At 40.2% G+C, this 21344-nt stretch overlaps 1 protein-coding gene across 5 annotated transcripts in view; it reads right to left on the bottom strand.

Moving 5' to 3' along the window:
- The window catches only part of DOCK5 (dedicator of cytokinesis 5), a 113456-nt gene that overhangs the window by 11722 nt on the left and 80390 nt on the right, over positions 1 to 21344 (bottom strand). For 4 of the 5 annotated variants that reach the window (XR_011327594.1, XR_011327595.1, XM_069801059.1 and 1 more), the window contains exons 29-49: positions 20690 to 20784; positions 19550 to 19628; positions 18905 to 19005; positions 17765 to 17823; positions 17109 to 17263; positions 15394 to 15479; positions 14688 to 14844; positions 14095 to 14135; positions 13894 to 13984; positions 12859 to 12978; positions 11982 to 12071; positions 11083 to 11187; positions 9616 to 9757; positions 7098 to 7179; positions 6816 to 6900; positions 5940 to 6026; positions 5298 to 5474; positions 3123 to 3206; positions 2169 to 2306; positions 1895 to 2061; positions 921 to 1098 (exon numbers count right to left, since the gene is read on the bottom strand). Coding sequence is in view for 3 of the 5 variants with exons in the window: in XM_069801059.1 (XP_069657160.1) it covers positions 921 to 1098; positions 1895 to 2061; positions 2169 to 2306; positions 3123 to 3206; positions 5298 to 5474; positions 5940 to 6026; positions 6816 to 6900; positions 7098 to 7179; positions 9616 to 9757; positions 11083 to 11187; positions 11982 to 12071; positions 12859 to 12978; positions 13894 to 13984; positions 14095 to 14135; positions 14688 to 14844; positions 15394 to 15479; positions 17109 to 17263; positions 17765 to 17823; positions 18905 to 19005; positions 19550 to 19628; positions 20690 to 20784 (2319 nt within the window). In the remaining 2 variants the exon portion in view is untranslated. The remainder of the gene's footprint in view (positions 1 to 920; positions 1099 to 1894; positions 2062 to 2168; positions 2307 to 3122; positions 3207 to 5297; positions 5475 to 5939; positions 6027 to 6815; positions 6901 to 7097; positions 7180 to 9615; positions 9758 to 11082; positions 11188 to 11981; positions 12072 to 12858; positions 12979 to 13893; positions 13985 to 14094; positions 14136 to 14687; positions 14845 to 15393; positions 15480 to 17108; positions 17264 to 17764; positions 17824 to 18904; positions 19006 to 19549; positions 19629 to 20689; positions 20785 to 21344) is intronic. The other variant, XM_069801060.1, reaches the window with a different exon arrangement.

Raw genomic sequence — 21344 nt, 5'->3', positions numbered from 1 at the left:
GCATAACCTGTTCCTGCCAGATTCAGTCGAGATCTTGGGAGAGAAAGGGAAATAGAAGAACTCATGTTTTCTCATTATGTACGCTGCCTGTGTTAAGTCAAATTAGCATCACTGAGCCACCAGCTTAAATACTCAGATGCCTAATTCTTGCATACTCTCTGACAGTTAACATAGTCTTTGCATAAATCAGGATAATACTCCAAGGTCATGCAACTCTACTTTTGGGCTGAAACTTATCCGTTTGTATGAGGTGATCATTCTGAATCCCACTGTCAACCTTAATGCCTAACAGTCTCCAATACATTCCTCATTACAACACTCCTGTTGGGGTATAGATTTATTCCTCTTTTGCAAATGACTTGCTCAAGGAGTAAACACTCCTGCCCTCACGCAGGAGGTCTGGAGCAGGATACACACTGGAAGAATCATTTTTTCAAAGTCCCAAGCTGGTGACCTAACTCTTTTCAACTCCCCAGTCTATCAAACTGATCTTCACCTTGCAGTACATTTGATTTGTGCAGTGATGCTGACTGATAGCAGCTGAACATCTGGCTTGCCAGCTGGATTTTTGAGTGGGCTAGCAGCATCTGCTTGCTCCAACAAAAACAGAACAATTCTGCATGATGCTGAGTGCATCACGCAGTCCTCCACTCCTACAAGAAATGAGGGCACTGAGCACCTAGATGAAACACCAGTGCCTCATGCTTCCAGTTTGTACTTTAAGCCAAACTGCAGTTTGGTCTGTGACTCAAGTTTTCCAAATAAAAAAGCAAGAAGTACTCAGATGACCAAGGCTTTTGGTATTTGAACCTCTCCCACTATTTAATGAAGTTCCCAATGACAAGCATGGCTGAAAGCAACGGAAGCACTAAAACCTCCTGCTGTGGATTTTGTTATTGCTTTTTTTTTTTTTTTTTTACCATTTTGGAAGTCAGTTCCGTTTCTGTCTCCTTCTCTACAATAACCTGAGACTTGCTAATACTCCAGTCCTTCCGCTTGAGTTTGCTAATCCGGTTATCACCATCATCTTTCACGGGCAGTTCCTCAGCTCTGGAAGCTGCTGATACTCTTCTTTCCAAGAGAGGCTCCAGAATAGATCTGTGGCCCACATCAAAAGAGTGAAAAAACATGCAACATTACTCCATCAGACATTTAAAGCACTGTCTGTTAAAAAGCTGTGACCTCTTAGTTTGCATAAGAGATTATTGTGAAAAACTGAGTTATGACCATGGAATTTTTCAGTGAGATTTGTGCTTCTAAGTTACCCTAGCAATTTTGAGGATTATGTCTTAGGTAGAAGGTAAAGTGTGATCTACTTGCAGAGGGAGCCAGACCTGCATTTTATGCTGAACCCTGCCACCACGTCTGCTGTGTGACCTTAAGCAAGTCAGCTAGACTCCCTGTTTATCACAGATGCAAACTAGATGTACAGAGAAGTAACATCCGGAAATGTTTCCATGTGTGGCAGCTCCTTTTAATGCCATGAATGCAGCTGCAAACAGGTAAGCAGAACAACTACTATATGACTATGCACCTCTTTGCAGACCACAGACTAAATTACCTTGTAGTATCTTACACCTCTGTTTTCCAGCATTCCTGGGAAACAGAAATAGTGTGCATCTGAAATATACTGCCTCCATCCCTCTTCAGTATCATTTAGGTGACTGCAACTCCAGAAACAGACAGTCGTGTAGGTTCAATTCCCAGAACTATCCCTAGCTGTGCTTCAAATTCCCTATCTGTAACATGGAATAACAATATTGGCTTCCATTTAAAGTTTTAAATGTGTAGGTACTACTGTTGTGTATGGAATAGATCGTCTTTTAAGAGTAAGTAATTCCTGCAAAGGCATATCCCAACTCTTGCAAATCACATGTAAAGGCTGATTACTAACCCGTCTGAACCTGGTCTGGAAGAAGTGCTATCAGATGATGTGGAAGATGTAGAGACCACAGAAGACGCCACAGATGTGACAGAGAGCCGTCTCAGCGTGGAAGACATGATATAGGGCAACACGACAGAGCCTGACCTGCTCTGTTTCCTTTCAGTGAGGGAGGGAGGCTGCAGACAAACATGCTTGCGATAAATCATGTAACACTAACTCACTCACAAGTGGGAAAGGGAAGAGTTTGTTTAAGGCAAAACACTAAACAACCAGGTACGCTTACCAAAGTTATCACACCATACCGCTTCTCCACCTTCTTCTTCAGCTCTTTGAAACAGGCTGTCAGTCTGTCATGCAGAGGCTTCAGCTGTTCTGTCAGCTTCTCACCATGGATTCTAATCCCTTCTGCCAACAATGGCATCTGAAAGGAGGAACAAAATTAAGCTACAAAAGGACAAATCACCTGTCCTGTTCCAGGAAGGAATTTTCTATGTATGTTACACATCTCAGATACACTCAAAGGACTTAAATCAACGTGTTTTGACTTTGCAGAGGCAAAAAAAAGCAATCGTACAGTAAGGAAGCTCAGCTACTGACTCATAACTTGTGACACTGCAGTAACTTGACTGTTTGTTTGAGTTCCATGTGTTGAAGAAACATGAACACTTTCCCCATCTATAGCTATGGTTCCCTCTTCCCCACTCAGGTTCCATATCCTGCTTTGGAAAACACCGTGTTTGGAAAAAAGCATGTTAAATATTGGAGTATCACTTCTTAGCCCCCAAAGCTGTATGATTGTGAGGTAGCTTTAACTGGGCTCTGTTGTGTGGAAATATGTAAAAACTGGTCTGCAGGGATGCAATTTGCACTACAAGAAAACAGGGAAATGTTTCATTGCTATGCAGGTCAAAATAGACAACTTTCAATGATGAGACTGACAAAACATTAGATCTGATGATTTCATGAAAAGGTAACGGATATTTTGTTACACTCATGAGGGAAAAAATCTATGCCACGTTGGCAAATATTTCAGAATAACATTTCAGAGCAACACAGGTACATGGAACATTTTAGGCCACAATTTTAGAGTACAGCAGTTTCCTTAAAATATAAAACCAACTGTACACATGTCCAGATTGTTCTTATAGCATTTATCTGCATCATCCTCCAAAACAATGATGCTGGAAAAACATCTGCACTCACACATAGTGCTTCCACTTCTTTCCCAATACAATACCTGTAGAGCAATTAGTTGCTTAAGCAGTTCAATTTTATCTTGATCTTCAGGATGTTCTTGAAGATACTTCTCTGTGAAAAAGGCCTGAAAGCAAAGAGAGAAGATGATAGAGACATTACGTTGCTTTCACAGTTAACTCTGAATGAAAGATCCCTGTGCTTTAAAAGCAATTCATTGCCGTTATTCCTCACATTTAAAACAAATTTTGCTATCTCCCTGACATAAAGCTGAGGGACAAAGAACCATGGTTATTTATTGAGAACTGGGAACAAAAAGATACTTTTTTTGTTAAAAAAAAAACCAAACCAAACTGTTTTTTTCAGTGAAACAGGTAAAAAAAAGTTGCTTAATCTGAAGGGTTTTCTTCAATTCCAATACCCTTCTCATAAAGCAGTACTGATTTGAATAACCAAGGTTACATTACTTATCGCTCAAATATGAGTAGCAGATCTCATCTCTTGAGTTCTCATTTCAAAAAGTCTCTTTAATTTTTAGCATTCAGGGACCTACAGTACACAATGACATGCAGACAACCTCAACTGCAGAAAGGTGAACAGGGCATCTCCTGCCTGCAATTTCCTTAAGCTCTATGATTTAAGCCCTTAAGTACAACATTTTCACATGGGGCTTGTTACAAAGATTCAGTAGAAATAAAGACTGTGTTGAGATTTTTGACTCACAGTTTGATTCAACAAAGCACCTTTAGTCTACACTTCTTATGTGTTTACCTTTAATCAACAGAATCTGGTATCGGTTTAAAGTTGAACAAACACAAGTACACTTTCCTGGACTGAAGCGTTAAAAATGTGCCAATTCACATTATGTGCTACAGTGTATTGCATTGAAATGTATCACAATTCCTGGGGAGAAGAATTTAATTTTTCTTTTTCCTAGATAAAATCCCTAGTAACTTTTCATTTGGTTTTAAAATGCGTCTCTGAACTATTTCAGCCTCTGCATATATTTCTGAGTTCTGCGTTGCATTAACTGGACTGTATGTACAAGTGTTTATAGGCCTAGTGGTATGATTCTGAAAAAGGCTGATGTCAAGAGGAGGTTAGCCTGTGAAAAGACTGCCGGGTAGGTCCCAGCGGATTTTTCTTGAAAGTGTTTAATTATTGCAAGAAGAAAGCGCATGTTAAAAATGCAGACTTTGGCTTTTGGCTACAATGAAACAATTAAAACTCAAGATTTTAGCCGCCCACAAAAGCCAAATGTTCTGTACTGATCTTCAGTTGAAATAGGAAAATATGAACCAGAAATGAGTATTTCCAGATGTGGTTACAGATACTTTTGTGTTTCCTAGTTTTAACTGCTTTCCCACTTTCGTAATTCTAAACTTTATGTCAACCTTAATTCATAAAATGGGACGATTTAGGGCCAAATTCAGCCCTGGCAAAGTATGCTGATTCCAGAGGAGTTGCAGAGTTAGACCCCCGATAAATCAGACCCTCTCCCATTTAACTTTTGCACTTCATTTCATGTGACTGGAACACATCTGAGAAGAATTAAATGTGTTTTAACACCATCCATTCAATTTATGGAAATAAGCAATATTATTTTGTGCTGGGAATACCATCATTAGATACTGGGAATAAACAGCTTAAGTTAAACATCACAAAAAAAGAAGAACATACACTGTTCAACTGAAGTCAACTGAATAAACCCGGATAGGAAATACTGCTTTTTCCCTGAAATACATGCTCTTTGCTGCAAGACTCCAAAGACAGATTATCTGCTGGAAAGAGAAATCCTCATTTGCCTTACCATTCTATGTTAATACAATGGAGAAACGCTAGTTCTTTTGCTTTTCTTTGCTACTTGCACAGTTCATTGGGCTGACCAAGCACCTCAATGCCCCCACGAGGTAGGATCATGTTATTATCACCACTGTAAATGAGGCCCAAAAGAGCTGGATCATTCATCTCTGCTACAATGCACTAAACTAAAACTAAACGCTAAAGATGGGGGGGTTTCCACCTTGCAGTCTAGTGGAAATCTCTTATCTTTGTTCTTTTCTCCTCCTCTTTGAGCTCCCAACACACAGATACATCTACAGAACACACTATGTCTGAGTAATAGCTGAAAACTGAACTTGAATCTCCCATGATTCAACCCAGGTCTTGAACATTGCAGAGGTCAACAGACTGAGCTACAGATAAATGTGAAAAAGACCTTTTCATAGTTGGTATATCCCCCCATGACCGCTGGGTCCACAATCCCATTCAGGAGCATAGAGAGAGGATGTACAGGAAGACTCCGGTCCCAGACATGCTGTTGGACAATGTTGCTGATTTTCTCATTGGTTAGCTCCATCGTTTCTATGGCGTTCTCCAAGGGGCTGATCTCTTCCTGATGGAAAGAAGAAACAGAATAAACCTTCATTTGCCTCCACTGAATATGAAGTAACTCCTCATATATGAATGGCAGCCCAATAGTCTCCAGCAGAGGATTTTGGACCCCTGTGCTAACCAGCTTGCCATTCAGATATGAATGCAAGAATGATCTTACACTTTAACCTGAAAGAACAACAGTTTAGGACTTGGCTGCTGACTGCGGAATATGTTACAGAAGGAACCGCTCTCCCAAGCATTATACAGTCAACGTAGACCTTTGCTGCCTTGGGTAGAGCTGTCTGCAGAATGGCATAAAAAGACAAGCACACTGAAGAAGATACACAATTTGCTTTTATCTGAAGCAGAAGTTACTGATGTGCCACATCCAACAGTGGAAGAACTAGTAGTCCTAACTGTTGCAAGACTCTCTACTTCATGAAAGATTGGAGGGTATGAGACCCAGCCCATATGCAGAACTCACTGTTGTAATCTGTTTGACTTCAAACCACTTGAGGATGCCTGGAAATGAATATGCTGTCGTGTAAGTTGTCCTTTCTATCCACATATTCTAGATAAAGAAGGAAAAAAATCCAAGATGTAAGGAAAATATTGGTCTTGCAATTCAATTCTCTTCTGCGGTAGAGCACAGAACCAGGCTTCCAGGACTAGCTGGCAGAACCTACACAATGATTTCACCTTCACTAACTGAGATGGAACCCGGTGTTTTTGGCAAGAAATACCACCTCTACTATTTAAATGGCATCAACATTAGCAGCAGTAGGCTGTTATCCTCCATGTGGACCACTATTAGCAGGACTGCGATTATGGCATATTTAGCCAGAGTTATATGCAACGTGCCTAACCACTACACATAAGCAACAGTATGCGTCATAGGCAGCAAGGAAACATGCTATAGTAGTACACCCAAGGCTCACTCTCCACTGCAAATCTTAAAAGTTGGCCTGAAGTTGAACTGATCCTTCATAGTTAGAGGCTGGCCTCCTTAAGGACAGCTACATCATTCGCAATCTAGCAGACACACAGCTGTACTCTGTAGGAAGCTGTGGTTAGACTGCACAATATTTATGGATTCTACATCAAGGATTTTGAACGTTTCAACTTCAGCTATAGAGCCCCTTGACATTATCACACTGGCTTTATGTAAAGATTGCAATGCAAAGTGCAGCCCTTTGTTTCTCCTACATTTTAATAGCAAAACTCCATTGCCACAGTGGACGTAAAAAAAAATAGCAACAGTGTTGTTCAAAATGCCACCAACAAAATAAATAATTGCATAGAACCATTTTCTCATAGCACAGACACCCAAGCCGACTGGCATCAAAAGCAAAGTACTCACGGCAAACTCATTGTCTGGATCTTTTTCTCCTTTCCTGACCGGTCGGGAGTGTGTGAACTGCTGTACCTCATTTGCTCTGTAGTAGCTAGAAAGAAGCAGAGTAAATGGTGAGTTTTCTCACCTCCCACCCTCCTTACATAAATGTTCTTCTGTTTCCTCTCAAAAACAACCAAGTTTAAACTGGACTGTGAAGCAATTTTACACAAGACACAAAGGCACTCCACCTTGTGCCTAGGCTAGTTGAGAAAAATACAGAGGAAAAGTTGAGGGAAAAGAAATTACTTTAAGATCTGTTCAGGAACAGGTTTATCTTTATAATTAGGTGGCAGGTTCATCACAGGCTTCACAATAAAGCACTGCACATCTGAGCAGCTATAGTTAAGGATGAAAAACTATGAATTCTTTTGGGAAAACACGAGAGGGAGAGAAATACCCTTCCTGTTTTCATCAAATGTCAGACTTCTCAACAATTCCCTGTGCTCTTGTCAAGTTTGAAGAAAAAAAATACTTACTAGTTCATCAACAATCACAGGCATTATATTGCTTCTTGTAGTTTGTATGCTACTCATGAACTAAAAGCCCCAAAAGATAAGGGCTGTACAAGTACTTCCAACTATTGAAATTCCCTGGTGAAATGCTTGCGAAGCCTGGGTGCTACCGATTTCTACTCTGAGAACAGGAAAACAAGATTCTGTACTATGTTCTGTAATGGATGCACCTGTCTCTTCTCTCTCCCGTACCACCCCACAGTTATTTGTCAGATTTCTCCAGTGTAGTGAAGCTGCCCCTCCCTCGCACTTTTTAGATCAATAAAGCTAACTGAATAAAGTAGGCTGTTTTTAATCAGTTAATATCTACTTCATCGTCAGCTTTTTGCACCTGTGAACCATGATAGAAATTAAAAAAAAGAAGTTAGTAATAGTATCCCCAAGCACAACAGCTTATGATGTTGTTCCTCCAGAGTTCTGTTTTAAGGACTGTAATGAAGGCTTTACGGAACTAAAAACCTGTATGGAAAAGTAAAGCATAAACAATCTGACCCACATTAAGAGATTATTTCTGTCAATCACCTGCCAATTGCACTCTGAAGTGGCCGTCTTTTACTGCTGGGTAGGGTAGCCCCATGCATCCTTTATTTCACTGAGGGTAGTTCTAAACAGTATTTTGAAAGCAGAGGCAAGGTCATTCTGTCTGCATTGAAGAGCCAGCTGGATACCAGCCAAATCTGAACCCAAATCTGCACAGCCACATTAGATCAAGCGCTGAGCCCAAGCTAATATATTCTTTCTCTCAGGAGAGCTTATTAGCTCAGGCTCCATACCATGCTAAGCGTGCTATACAGCTTCTAGTTCAGAACTGGTGGAAGACTAGCCTGCTTAAGTGTGTAGGCATTCCCCAAGACTGCGTACAGCTCGCTTGATATCTCCTGTACACTATTATGAAACAACCACAGGAAGAACAAGACATTTTATCATAAAAGAGTGAGGAAACAGATTCTAAGCAAAAGTCAAAAAGAGCCTGAGACAAAGGAGGTTAAAAAAGCATGAAATTAAAACAAACTACAGAACCATCAACCCCTGCCTAACACAACAGTGATTTGGGCACTCAAACTCCTCATCTTTTCAGAAGGTGTTTGTAAGAGTCCGAGAAGAACCTGTACCAAATCCAAGCTATGCAGCTGCTCCCCTTTATAATGGGGCTATGCCAAAGACCCGGAACCAAACACCCCCAAACTTTTGCAAGAGTTCAGATCTGTATCCAAGTTTTGCAGTTCAGGTTCATCTTGAGCCAAAAACATTACAACAAACACAAACAGATGCAAAGGAAGTAGCTGAAACAAAGCAGCAATAGAAGAGGCATTTTTTGATACCAAGCTTGGTCTTGAACGAATTTTAATTTCCTATGTGGATTTAGTGCTTGGCAGGCTTATTGCAAGGGAAGCATCTGGTATCACTGCTTGAGTTGTGCCTTTGTACACAGACTTTTAAGGCCAAAATGGACCATCAGATTCTCTAGTCTGACCTGCAGAACACTGGCCTGTATAACACAGGCTAGAAGCCCAGTAACTTGGTTTTTACTGATGTACATCTTCCAGGAGCACACCTGCTATTGACTGGAAATCACAAACAAGAATCTGAAGCATCTTCACTAGATTGCACTTAGTCATGCTCACAATTAAGAGAAAGAGGATCTTAAGCCTAGTGGTGTGCTGTAGCACACAGTTTGGAGTTCCACCAGCATAAAGACAAAATAAAAAAAAAATAAAAAAAAAAAAAAGAGGGCTGTTCCCCCAACAACTTTCATCAACCTAATCACTTCACACTTCTTACAGAGTGACTTCCAGGGAAAAGAAAAAAACCAAAACCCAGCTCCTTCATGAAAGCTAGTAACTGCAAGCAAGAAGACAGCATACTTCCACTTTCTTTATATCCTAACTTTCACTACCTGTATTTTACCTCTTTCACCTAGAAATACCAAACTGGATCACACCTATACTACAGCAGTCAGCACCACCTGCTTAAGAAGAAGGTACAAGAAATCCTGACCTGCAATCTGTTAAGGTTTCATCCCAACAGCAACTCATTTAACTCCGACAATATCAAACTGTCTCTCTTTTTCAGTATGTTTAAGTTCACTATTGCAATTCTGCATAGTCTTATTTTCATGCCCAGTGCCTGCCTTCAAAGTCCCCCTGGAGCAGTAAGCTCCTTGCTTATTGTTATTGTTGTTTACCAATTCTGCTACTCTAGGAAAGAGGCAGATCTTGAATGTGCCAAAACTTATCAGAACCAAAAGATACACTGTTTAGAAGAAGACTTGATCTCTTCTCCTGGAGGGGCGGTGCTGGTCATCTTCTCAGCACTAGGAAACTGGGTCAATAGCTTCAGATTGAAGTCCTCCCTTCGTTCATACTCTTTGCCACGGTAGATAAAAATTTTATTCTGTGGGAAGCAGAAGAAAAAGAGAATTAACACTAAACAAAGCAATGAGAAAGAGCTTTCCAAACATACACAGAGTAGTCTCAGAGATCTAGTTTATATGAAGGGTTGTCCCCTAGCTTAACAGACAGTCAGAACACATGAAAGAGGAAACACAGGCTGGAGTGAGAACACAGCAACTCTCAGGAGCAAGGCCCTGCAATGGCAACCTCACATTTGTCTAGGAAATTCACTGTTCCACATACAAGTGTTATTTAACATGTTCATACTTTCTAGCACTCTAAAAACTCACACATTCAACTCATGAAATCTCAGTCAGGGGACTGATTTTAAGTAAGAGAACATGTGTGCCAAAAAGTTCTTTAACGCAGGGAACTGCATGCTCCTTGCCAGACCACTTATGGTATGAGTTAACTGAGGGATCTCTCTATGCACAAAGACATGAGTTTTACCTCCGTTCCACTCCCGACTCTCTTCAGCTACCACTAACAAAATGGCCAGCTATGGCAGTTTTGCACTACACACTTAACAGTAGACCATGGGCAATTATTTTTCCAAACTGGCCACCAAGCGGTGGTGGTTTCTGGAAAGGACGGATTCAAAAACATGACCTGGAGGGGAAAGCCTTCTATGCCATCCAGTTACACAGTTCTAAGTTAACATTTTTCTTTTTCATTAAGCTTGACTTCCATTTAAGGCCAGCAACTTCCAACAACACCAGTCTGAAAATGTAAATGTTCCTTAATTTTAAATAATAGTCAGGAATATTTTCTAGTATGATGTACCCTGCTCATCTCACTCACTTTGGCTAGATTCTTGTATTATAGCTAGTACAGATCCAGTAATGCTTAGCAGCAATCTCAAACATGAAGCATCTTTGCATATTAATTCTTCTGCATGGGACAGACTCTCACTAATGTGCTTGAGCATTGAAATGATCCATGTCCTGAAAATTAGGTTGATTCAGGCTGAAAAGCAATGGGATAAATTCTTTACAAGCTAAACATTTTCTAACGACAACAATCATATTTCTGAGGAAGTGTATAGGGCACAAATACAAAAGGTAGATTCTGCTTCAGTCCATATAAGAACATACCAATCATCTTGCAACACACCAACTTTATTAAAGCTGGTAATACAAAAAACCTGGTCTCTTACTTGTCTCTTTTTATATGCCAAAATGCTTTGAAATACTTAAGCAATTTAGATCTCTCAGTGTCATTTAAAGGTAAAGGAGTATGGCATCTGAATTTTCTTGGAAGCTCTGCAAAAGTTGTGACTTTTAGGGTACCCACCACTCCAGAACTTGAGTGCTGCAGAATTCTTACCCGGAGGAAAGAGGGGAAACCCTGACCATAGTATCCAACAGCAAAGTACTCTGGTTGAGGTCTCATTGCCTTCATAATATTCTCATAAAAAGTAGCTCGTTTTTTCTGAAAAAGAAAAAGTCACCAGCATTTTCACTTTGGAGTATTCAAGGACATTGCCAGACTGTAGCTCACACTCCCAGTGACCATTCCTGATCTATTATTTCTCCTGTACAGAACACTTTTTACAATTGTTTTTTTGATACAGTAACTCATACTTATCCATTTACTCGGTTAAATATTTGGTTTGTCTGGACCAGAATCAACTTCATTTCCTGGTTTGCAGACACGAGAATAATGCCATCTTTTTTAGGATTCCAGGAGGATACTTGAAATCCTTAACTACTGCAACACAAATTAAAAATAAATATGTTCTGAAACTGAGCAGACACAAATGGTGACAAATGTCAGAGAACTGGCAGAAATAAAACTGGGCAGATGATTCTCATATGAAAGAACATAAAGACCATCTGGTTACATCTTTAACCACTAAAAAATGTAATTCAGAACCAAGATGAGTGTATAGTTCTGTGTTCATACATGGTAGTATTACCACAGAAATAACAAGGTGATGAGATTTATGGAGCCTGAGAATAGGCCATGCAAATGTTACCTTATTTGATTAACACCAAGAATGCTAAACATCTGCACATTATATTGTCATGCTAATTACAAGGTCAAAACCACACACTTTAAAAAAAAATTATGAAAACATTCTTCTAATATTAAGCTTTACAAAACCATGGCGGTTATGTTGGTTTGTTTGTCTTTAACATAAATGTATTTTGGGCTTATCCCACTCAACAATATTAATTTAAGCAGTCAGCAGCCTGCTGAAAATGGAGAAAAAAAAATCTTACCAGGAGATTACCAAGTCCCTCATAATCAAAAACCTTGTTCTCATACATGTCAGCCAACTCTTTACTTAGTTGAATGGCCTTCTCCCACATCTCCATGGAGGGTGAAGGGAGGCAGGTGGGGGAAGAAGAGCACAAGCAAAATGAAAGACTCAGTTAAAAGCATTCATTACCACAGATAGGCAAACAAAAAATTCAGCTGATTTTAAATCAGGCAGTACTTTAATGCACTGCCAACTTTCCCTTAGACTCCATGCTGTACATTTTTTGCAATAATTATCACAGTCGCACAGCTCTTTTGATTTGTAGATCTGAAAGTGATTTACAAAGCAAGGTTTCTGCTGTTACTCCTGATAGGGAAAACTGAGGCACAAAGAGGCAGAAGGACATGCCTAAACAGCAAACAAGAGAAGCCCAGGTGGTCTCCTCCTACAGTAATACTTCATCCCCTGCATCAGGCTTCCTTGGGTTTGTCTCATTTAGCCCTGGTAGAACCATCTATCCAAAGTACAACTAATGCAATTTCAGTATCAGCCAAACAAGCCATACTTCCTGCAATGCAAAAAACCTGACAAAAGCCATTACCCAGAAGACGAAAGGAAACCACCTATAGTTTTCTCATCTACCCAGTATCTTGAACAGGGTTATTTTTTCAGATGCTCTTCAACTAACAAGGGAATACAAGGATTCAAATATCACCAGGACAAATACATGCCCTGCTCATGCCAGTACTGTGGTCCCTATTTAAAAGCCAGGCCTAAGCATCAAAGGCCCGTTATGGAATCACAGCTGCTTTTACGCTTGAAACCAACTTCAGCCAGCTACATTCACTAAGCCAAGTATTTACCAGTGAACTGTAAGAACACTTGCAGACACTCACTTTGCCCCTGTCAAAGAAGGAGATAATTTCTTGGTAGAGTTTTTCCTTGAGTTCCTGTTGCGAGTAGACATAGTAGCTGTCCCTCTGCAGGAGGTGAGGGACACATGGCTTCTCGGACCACTAATACAGAGGAAAAAAAAAAAAAAGGCAAACTTGAAAGAACTGGAACATTTTCAGATTAACAAACCCTTACAGTGGATAGACTCACCTTCTGCAGGGATGCATTCAAGACAAATCCATCATCAATAAAAAAGGAGAGCAAGGAAGTTTTGCAGTGATATAAGCTGAGTTGGCTGACTAATGTAAACTAGGAATGCACACAAAAACACTGCATCTCAGCAGCACGGTTAGAATAACAAGTAGCCAGTAAGCAATAACTTCTTAAACCACTCCAGCCAGCTGCTCAGAGAAACATCGATTATGCTCTCCCACTACACACATAAGCAGCCAGAATGCTTCAGTTCCATGCAATTTTTTTTCTACATTAGAAGTTCATTTTTAAATCAGTTTAAGAATCCATCTGAACCTGTGTAATTTTTTTAGTCATATTTCAAAATCACTTTAAAATGTTAATAAAAGTTTAATTGTGTCTGCAAAACTGGTGTGATTTTGGCTTAAGGTCTTATGCAGAGACACTAACTGAATGTGTATGCTTTATTCATCTGTGGAAGGCATGAAGAGGTTGACAAATCCAAATTAAGATGGCTTAGGCTAATGCATGTTATACTGTTCACACAGAAGTGGAAAAAAACCTGTACTATGACCCCAAACATGGACGTTTTCCCCCAGCTCACTATAGCACTCTTGTTCACCAAGAGTATGTAACAAAATGATGCTAATAACATTTTTGTTTTCATCCATTTAGCTGCTGTGCAATTTGCAAAATTGAGAAGCTCCTTAATGACTACTAGAACCTAGGTAATGCAAAGTCACTTTAAAAAAAAAAAAAAGTGAATTGTTTATTCTGAGCTGTTTGAACTTCATTTAAAACCCATAACCTAACAGTGGAAACTAACATTGTCTTTAGTGTAATACCTGGAGCAGCTCTGCATGGAGGAGGAGAGTGTATGCTGCCTCTGTGAAGTTCTCACAGTCTGTGTGCAGGTCCCGGAGTTTATATAGATACCTAAATAAACGAAAAGCAATTGTTACTTGATGTGAAGGACTCCTGTATCAGTGTACAGAACACCAAGAGAAATAAAGGCTTCTATACAGTTATGAAGGGAAACACACTACCTGATATAAATGTCCTCTCGTTTCTTCTCCTTATAAAAATTCTACCAAGAATAGAAAAAAGTAAAACTTTCGTTATGTAAAGCGCCATGGATTTGCATAATCGTCTCTAGACAAGTAACTTAAGCATCAGGTTTAGATATTTCAAAGATCTTTGCTGTCATTTTGCCTCCTTGGTGCATATGTCCCTGCAACCATTGCTTTAACATAAGGTGGGACTACTGTCACCTCTAGAAAAGGGGTAAGTCAAAGAGAGAAAGTGACTTGTCCAAAGTAATACAGGCTCTGCAGTAGAACAGGGACTTAAGCCCACATTTCTCAAACTATCAGCTAGCCATCTTTACTGCCTGTATTTCAGGGCTTCAGATTACTATGTAGACAAGGACCAGCCATGTGACTTGACTGTGCACTGTAAGTCTTTCTAAATTTTATAGTTAACAATAGCTGGTAGCCTGATTTGGGCCCATCATGAACCAGAAATGGCATAAAGAATTACTTAAAATCCTAGGGGGAAAAAAAAAAAAAAAATCCTTCAGAATCCACAAAAGCCAGGTCAGTAAAGAAGCATCCATATCCATATCTAGCCTTCCCCATACCAGCACATTGACAGTGCAGCTCATGCGGTTCTCCTTGCTTTCATCATGCATGATTGTCCTGTAGTCCAACAGGTTCTCTAACAGGCTGCTGACCAGCAAAGCAAACACTTCTCCGGAAGCAGACAGATATTTATGCTTCCGACAGTGCTCCAGGAGGCTGCAGATATACCCAGAGAGACAGAAGGGAACACTCAGTTATGGTTCTGAGCAGTGGTAAGTAGAACTTCAGCATAAATTATCCAAACAGCCACTCAGCTAACAGTCAAATACATTTCCTCAACAGAGACTCTCACAGTGCCAAACAGCACACCACACCCGCAGACCTGAGATACCAAAGGCAGGCAGGTCAAAGCGTGCCTTGTTGATCAAAAACCTGGGTTCTACTCTCAGTGCTAAAAGAACGCTCTGATTTTGCTTTAACTCTCAGCTTGCTGTTGCCAAGCTTTTCCACTTACAACCCCCTTGCCAGTTTGGCACCTGCCTCTAGGGTTTCATCTGCAAGTATAGGGTAGTTCTGTAAGTTGCTGCTCCACAATAAAAGCACCATTTTAAGGCAATCAGTCTCAGAATACCTGTATAGCATTAAGATCACTGTCGACTGCACTATCTCCCTGTTCACTGGAGTAATGAATTAGCATTTCTTTGCATTAGAAAAATAGCCAACTAAGCTGTAAAAAAGAACCTCTATGTTCTTTATAAAACTTACAGTTTCTCCAGTAAAATCTTGTACTGTTCATCCCCTCGGCCACCCTCCACTTCCTGGTCCAGCTTGGTTATCAACTCATTTTCAAACTGAAAAGGCAAAAAACCACAATCAAATAGACAGCAATTCTCAAGAGTGTGGTCTGAATATCAGTAATGCTTGTGGCCGGCATTTCTGAACTGCCCTGCCATCAGACACTGGTTTTACAAGCCAAGCTAGAGGACGCTTTCATTGTTGGGAGCAGAATACAAATGGTACGAAGCCAAAATGACAAGATTGGAGCAAGGAAATACAAGTCCTCCCTCTCTCATCCTACAGTCACTGGTAAGTCATGCTCTGGGGTAATTCTTCCCCTTCTCCCCCATCCATTAGCAGTTCAGTTTTGCTAGGATGGAGAAGCATTCTAGCAGCCAGCTTACAGAACGGTGATTCACTCACCCTAAAGAAACTGACCTACTACCATCAGTTAAGGGCAAGTCACAACTCTCTGGCCATCACAAACACTTGTGACTACTAATTAAAGCAACTTCTCATGATGCAAGAACCAAGTCCTGTGTGATTATCTGTCTAGCCATGAAGATATGCCCTGTTACATGCACACAGGTCAAGTACATAGTCTCAGTTATAGCTGCAGCTAGTATATAAATACCACTGGAATGGAAAATCCATGCCACACACATCCTGCTTCCTTCTGCCGATTCCAAAAACCCCTGAGACCCTGGGGCCAACCATACCAAAGACTGATGACCCCAAGGGAAGAAAGATCCCATATGCACACTGAAGCTGGGGTCTAAGCTGGTGTGAGGATGGTGCTTAGGGAGATGCACATCACATTTGACAACAGTCTGAAATGCCAAGGTTGCTGCCTTTTGGATGGATGGCTCCTACCCATCTCCAGGGAGAAGACTGTCTACAGCATAACTACAGTGTCCCCTGCCTGCCAGTTCAGATGTTTATGTCCGATATCCCCAGAGGAAAGCTGGAAGAATATGTCCTTAGAAACTGCAGTGAAAACTTAACCTCAGGACAAAAGCAAAGCTCCTCTTTTTCCTGCCTTACTTTCTAGTGCTTTCTCAGTAGCTATAAAAGGTAACTTCTGGAGAAATCAGCACAGGTTTGGAACTCAGGGATCTGGGTCCTGTTTCCTACTCTGTCCTTTTACTTGTGTAGCCTCAAGCAAATTGTGTCTGTCCTTTGTATCAGTATTCTCCTTTCCATAATGGTGGCATTAGTATTCACAAATGTGTTGTCAAATTTGAAGTTAATGAGGTATTAGTCAGTATGTAAGCAACTACATAATCCTAACACTTGACTGTCCAGCAATTTTCTTTATAGTAACTTACATTTACAGCCAAAGATCTGTCTTGGGGGAATTTTTATTGTTATTATAAATGTAAACAGACATCACTTTTTAGAGTACTCTCTTAGGGTCTCCAAATTGTTTCACAATTTAGATGTGGGTATTCACGCACCTGCAAATCCAGAAGGTATGAAAACAGAGGAATTCATTAATTATCAAAGTCACGCAAAGGCACAGTCAGGGACAGAACTGAAAAGTCCTGACTCCTACAAACCACTTAACAATAACTTCCCAAAGCGTCTGGCACAATGCTTGTTTTGTTTGGGGTTTTTTGTTTGCTTTGTTTTTATGTTCTCTTCTCCTTCTTCCCCCATGCATACGGCAGAACATCTGTACTGAAGACACCAGGCTCCCTTACCATATGGAAGTTTCTGTTCCCACTGAAGTTAAACTCGCACTGCATCATATCAAAGAAGATGGGAATGGTAGCTTTCCGTAGCTCAGGCTCTGGGACCAGGGTTACCTCCAGGATTGGGCCTACCATTGCTGGAATGAATTTTATTTTGTGGGGACCTGCAAGAAAGTCAAAGTCAGATATGTCCTAATGGCAGGATTTGGATATCCAAATGTTTAAGCACATTATTCATACAAACTTAAGACCATAAAACACAGACATTCTGCTTAGAATGCGTATTTTATGTGGATAATGGCTACTTAAGATAGAATTAACACGTTACAGCTCCGAAATTCAGGAATAGACCAAGAAAATAATTGAACTAAATTGCATGCAATGTTGCAAATCACAAACGCTCTCTGAAAAATTCTACTCTTGACCTTCATATGGCAGAACATCCTTTATAAGGAATCTAAGAAATTATCTCAGCAGCTGACATGAGAAAAGATCAGCTTTTGCAAGCTATTCATAGGAAAAGGAAAAGAGATTTTGTGCCCTGAAACAGCTGAACCTTAAGTGTATTTCCCCACATTAAACATGAGCAGCTTTTATAAAGAAATAAAAGATTTGAAACCCAGCTTGAGAGCTTGAATAAAGATAATTCTTTAGCTGGAACTCACCCAGGTTATACCACATATCCCTTATTTTGAAGCCAATTTCTTTCCTCATGTCACCATACCTAGAAAAAAGAAAGAAAAAGATGAAAAAGGCTTATGCATTGAAATTACCTATGCAAAGTTGCTGAAGAAATTTAATGGCAAACCCACAAATATTACTACCCTCTCCTTAAAAAAAACACCACACACAAACCTAAATATGCTGGGCATTTATACCAAGGGGTCTCACAGACTATGTTCCCTACTAAGGGTCTACCAAGAAGTTCCTCAATATTACATACCTTTTGTTAGATGTTCACCTCATCTTTTTTCTTCCTTACCCTGCCCAGCATCAATGCTCAATGCACAGAGGAAGAGAATGGCCATGTGCCATTATGACAGAAGACTGCAGACTCCCTGAGAGCAGATTAAAGCTGCAGCCCTGCTGCTTCATGCAATTCTACCCAGAATTTTGTTGTATTTGGTGTTTTTCCCTAAAGCTTTAACTGCTGACATTGAGAAAATGCATGAATATTTAATTACCAGGCTTCTTAAAGCTCTCGTTATTGCAGAAAAAAGATGGCAAACATTAACTAGGTATGCCCTAACAAAATTCTGTGTCAAGATCTACAAAGATATTTAGGCACTTGATTCCAGCTAAATGCAGAAGTCAAAGCTGCTCATTGTCTTTGTGAATTTGGCCAAGTTACTAAAAATTACTACCTCTGGGTTGATGAATGCCTCTGAAGTGCTCTTGCTTTCAAAACAGAAAAAGCAAAGAGAGGGGACTAAAAAGTTGCAGGGCTTTAAGCATTCTTGCTTACCTACCTTATGTAATGGCTGAGGAATTGCATCAGGTGCAATTGCTTTTGGAACTATGGCAAGCCTTCTATTACAGTCCTTACAGTGGAAAGAATCTTTTGGCAAGATGCTTAAGTTCAGCTCAAACAACTCAGGATCTGTCTGACCAGACTTAGACATCCACAGTGTAAAGACCTGACATCTGTACTAGTTACCTCTCCTCCCTTTATCATCATTCATTAATCAAGCACTTCCATGGCATGCTTCATCTCATTCTAAGATTGTATGGGGTATGTCTGGAACAGTACAAATGAAGCTTCTTAAAAGCAAAAAGGCCTGGCAACTTTTTAAATGTAAACTCACTTCTTGATAATTTTGTTGCGTTTGGCTTGTGAGAAGGTCTCCAGCTGGAGGGATTCATGAGTGAGAAAGGCCACAGCCAAATGGAAATAGTTATTCCAGAGCTGTGGAAGAGAAACAAGTCTAAAATAGGAGAAGACAAAGGAAAAGCAACAACCAGCACAACAGAGCTACTACCCAAATGCTGTAGTCTCCCAGCTAAGTGTTAATGAGGAACCGTACCAAGAGTGAGCTGGTAGATGAGTCTGTGCTCTCAGCCATAGCAGGCAAGCCAGAAACATATAGCAAGTTAAAATTTCTCCCTCTTTTTAGCTTGTACTTTCCAACTAAAGCAAGTGACAGTGGGTACACCCATGCAGCATTTTGTTCTTAACTAGTCAAGCACAAATCAGCTATAGTCAGCATGCTGCCCAACTTGACCTTGTAAAGCCTGCAAGAGTTGTATTTGCTTGCAATTTATTGCTGCATTAACCACAGATCTGTAATTCAGAACTGCTTTGCATTCTGCTGCTTTTCTGTAAAAGACTATGGACATTTTCCACAGGCATGCTCTGTATCAACAGATCTGTTAACAGTGGGATTTGTTTGTTCTTCCTGCCTTTCAGGACTGGTGTCTGTAAGAAAATCCAGAAACAATGGAACTATTACCTGGAGTTCAAAATTTGCTTGATCCAGAAAGAAACGGTTGAGTACAGAGGTAAATTGGTTCACTGCCCGAAGGAAAACCCTGGAAGAGATGAAAACTTAAAATAAAAGGTAGCTCTTGAAAAAATAACATTGCAGTTCTGGGTTTACGACTCCTACATCTAAGCTCTTGGAGACAAGAATAGATGCTCCCAAACAAGAGAGGTATTCCTCTAGAATGCTATTTCACCTCTTTCCCAGTAGAGGGACATTCAGGTAAACTTACTCCTCTTTCTGAACAAAAGAAACCTTGACTGGAGGCAGATGAAAAGCAAAACACTTTTTGGGCAATCCAATCTCTTTCACAGTGCAGTGCCATTCCAGATGGTAGCCTCTCTTAAGTTTATCCTATCCTCATCACTGAAGCACTCAAATAACTTCATGTCCTTCTTCACACTGCGCCCCTACGAAACAGTGGAGCTACGCGGCCTCCATTTTGAAGATGACTTGCATGACTGTGCTATGCAAACAGGAGTTACGTGCTTGTTGTTTCTTCATTCCTTCCCCACTTCTGTTGATACTGCCTATGGGAACATTAAACTCACAGGCATACAGGCCCTGCTGCATTGTGGATAGCAGGTTTTGGCCACGCTTTGCTACCTAGCACAGTAGACAGCGAGCCAAAGCCATTCAAATTGTACAGACTTAGCAGGAGAGACTTGACTCACACAAGGCCAAACAAAGTCCACAGCAGAGCAGAAGAGAATCTGGGTAGTTGTAGTTTACAGACCAGCAAACTAAACCCTAGGCCACACTTATGTCCAACTAGCTTTAGGTTTGCCCTGTAATTACCCCCGAATTGAAACCAAAAAGGCTTCTCTGATTTATGTTGCACTCTCCAGCAGTTAAGTGACTGGATGAAAGACTGCATGGTTTTGATTGTGTGCCTTTGGCCAGGAGAAGAAAGATTTCCAGTTCCATCAGCAGAAATGCGCGGGCACTACAATTTACTGAAATTCAATTTAAATCACCCTGAAACTCTAAAAGAAAATAAGCCTATGTAACTCTGGTGATTTGCAAGCCTGTTTGTGTGAGTCACCCTCCTTTCAGAACCAGAAAGGCTCCAAAGCAGTAGCAAGACTTAAAATAGCAGCAACTATATACCTGCTCTGCATCATATTCATGACCATCCAGTCAGTTGCATAGACATTTTTTCCAATCAGATCCTTAAACATAATGAATGTTTCCATCAGGAAGTCCTGTTGGAAAAATAAAAACCACAGCTCATCAAGTTCAGTATGGTAGTCTTTTATCCACACAAAAATATAGGGAAATGCAAATGTTTGCAATTGCATTGATTAACAACTGCTCTGAATAGCAATCAATACACTGTACCTCCTAAGAAGGATCTCTTATTGTGTGGGTATATTCCAATAACTAAATTATTTCTGACATCTCATCCATTCAGCTACAGAAGGAGAAATAATTCCACAGAACATGTTGATCTGTTTAATTAAATCAGTCTTTACTGTTTTGAATTAAGCTGTGTTGTAGGGAGCTCTGGTGCACATGCTGGATTAAAATGTAAAACCAATATTCAAGCACTTGTTTCCAAATGTCTGAATGATGACAGTGTAACAGCCCTATGCAGTACCTTCTATAAAGATGGAAATTAGAATGTATTTTCACTTCCCCAATTAGTTAAGTCTTTTCTGGTCCAGTTTAAGAAAGGTAATTAAAAAGAGGTAGTGAACATGCCGTCGCAGACACATGGTTTAGAACATTACTGTAGAAAAGACACTTTTTGCACAAACACTAA

Source organism: Haliaeetus albicilla, chromosome 13, assembly GCF_947461875.1.
Source record: "Haliaeetus albicilla chromosome 13, bHalAlb1.1, whole genome shotgun sequence".
Lineage (NCBI taxonomy): Eukaryota > Metazoa > Chordata > Aves > Accipitriformes > Accipitridae > Haliaeetus > Haliaeetus albicilla.
Note: the sequence above shows the minus strand (reverse complement) of the source record. Positions and strands in the feature narration are given on the sequence as shown.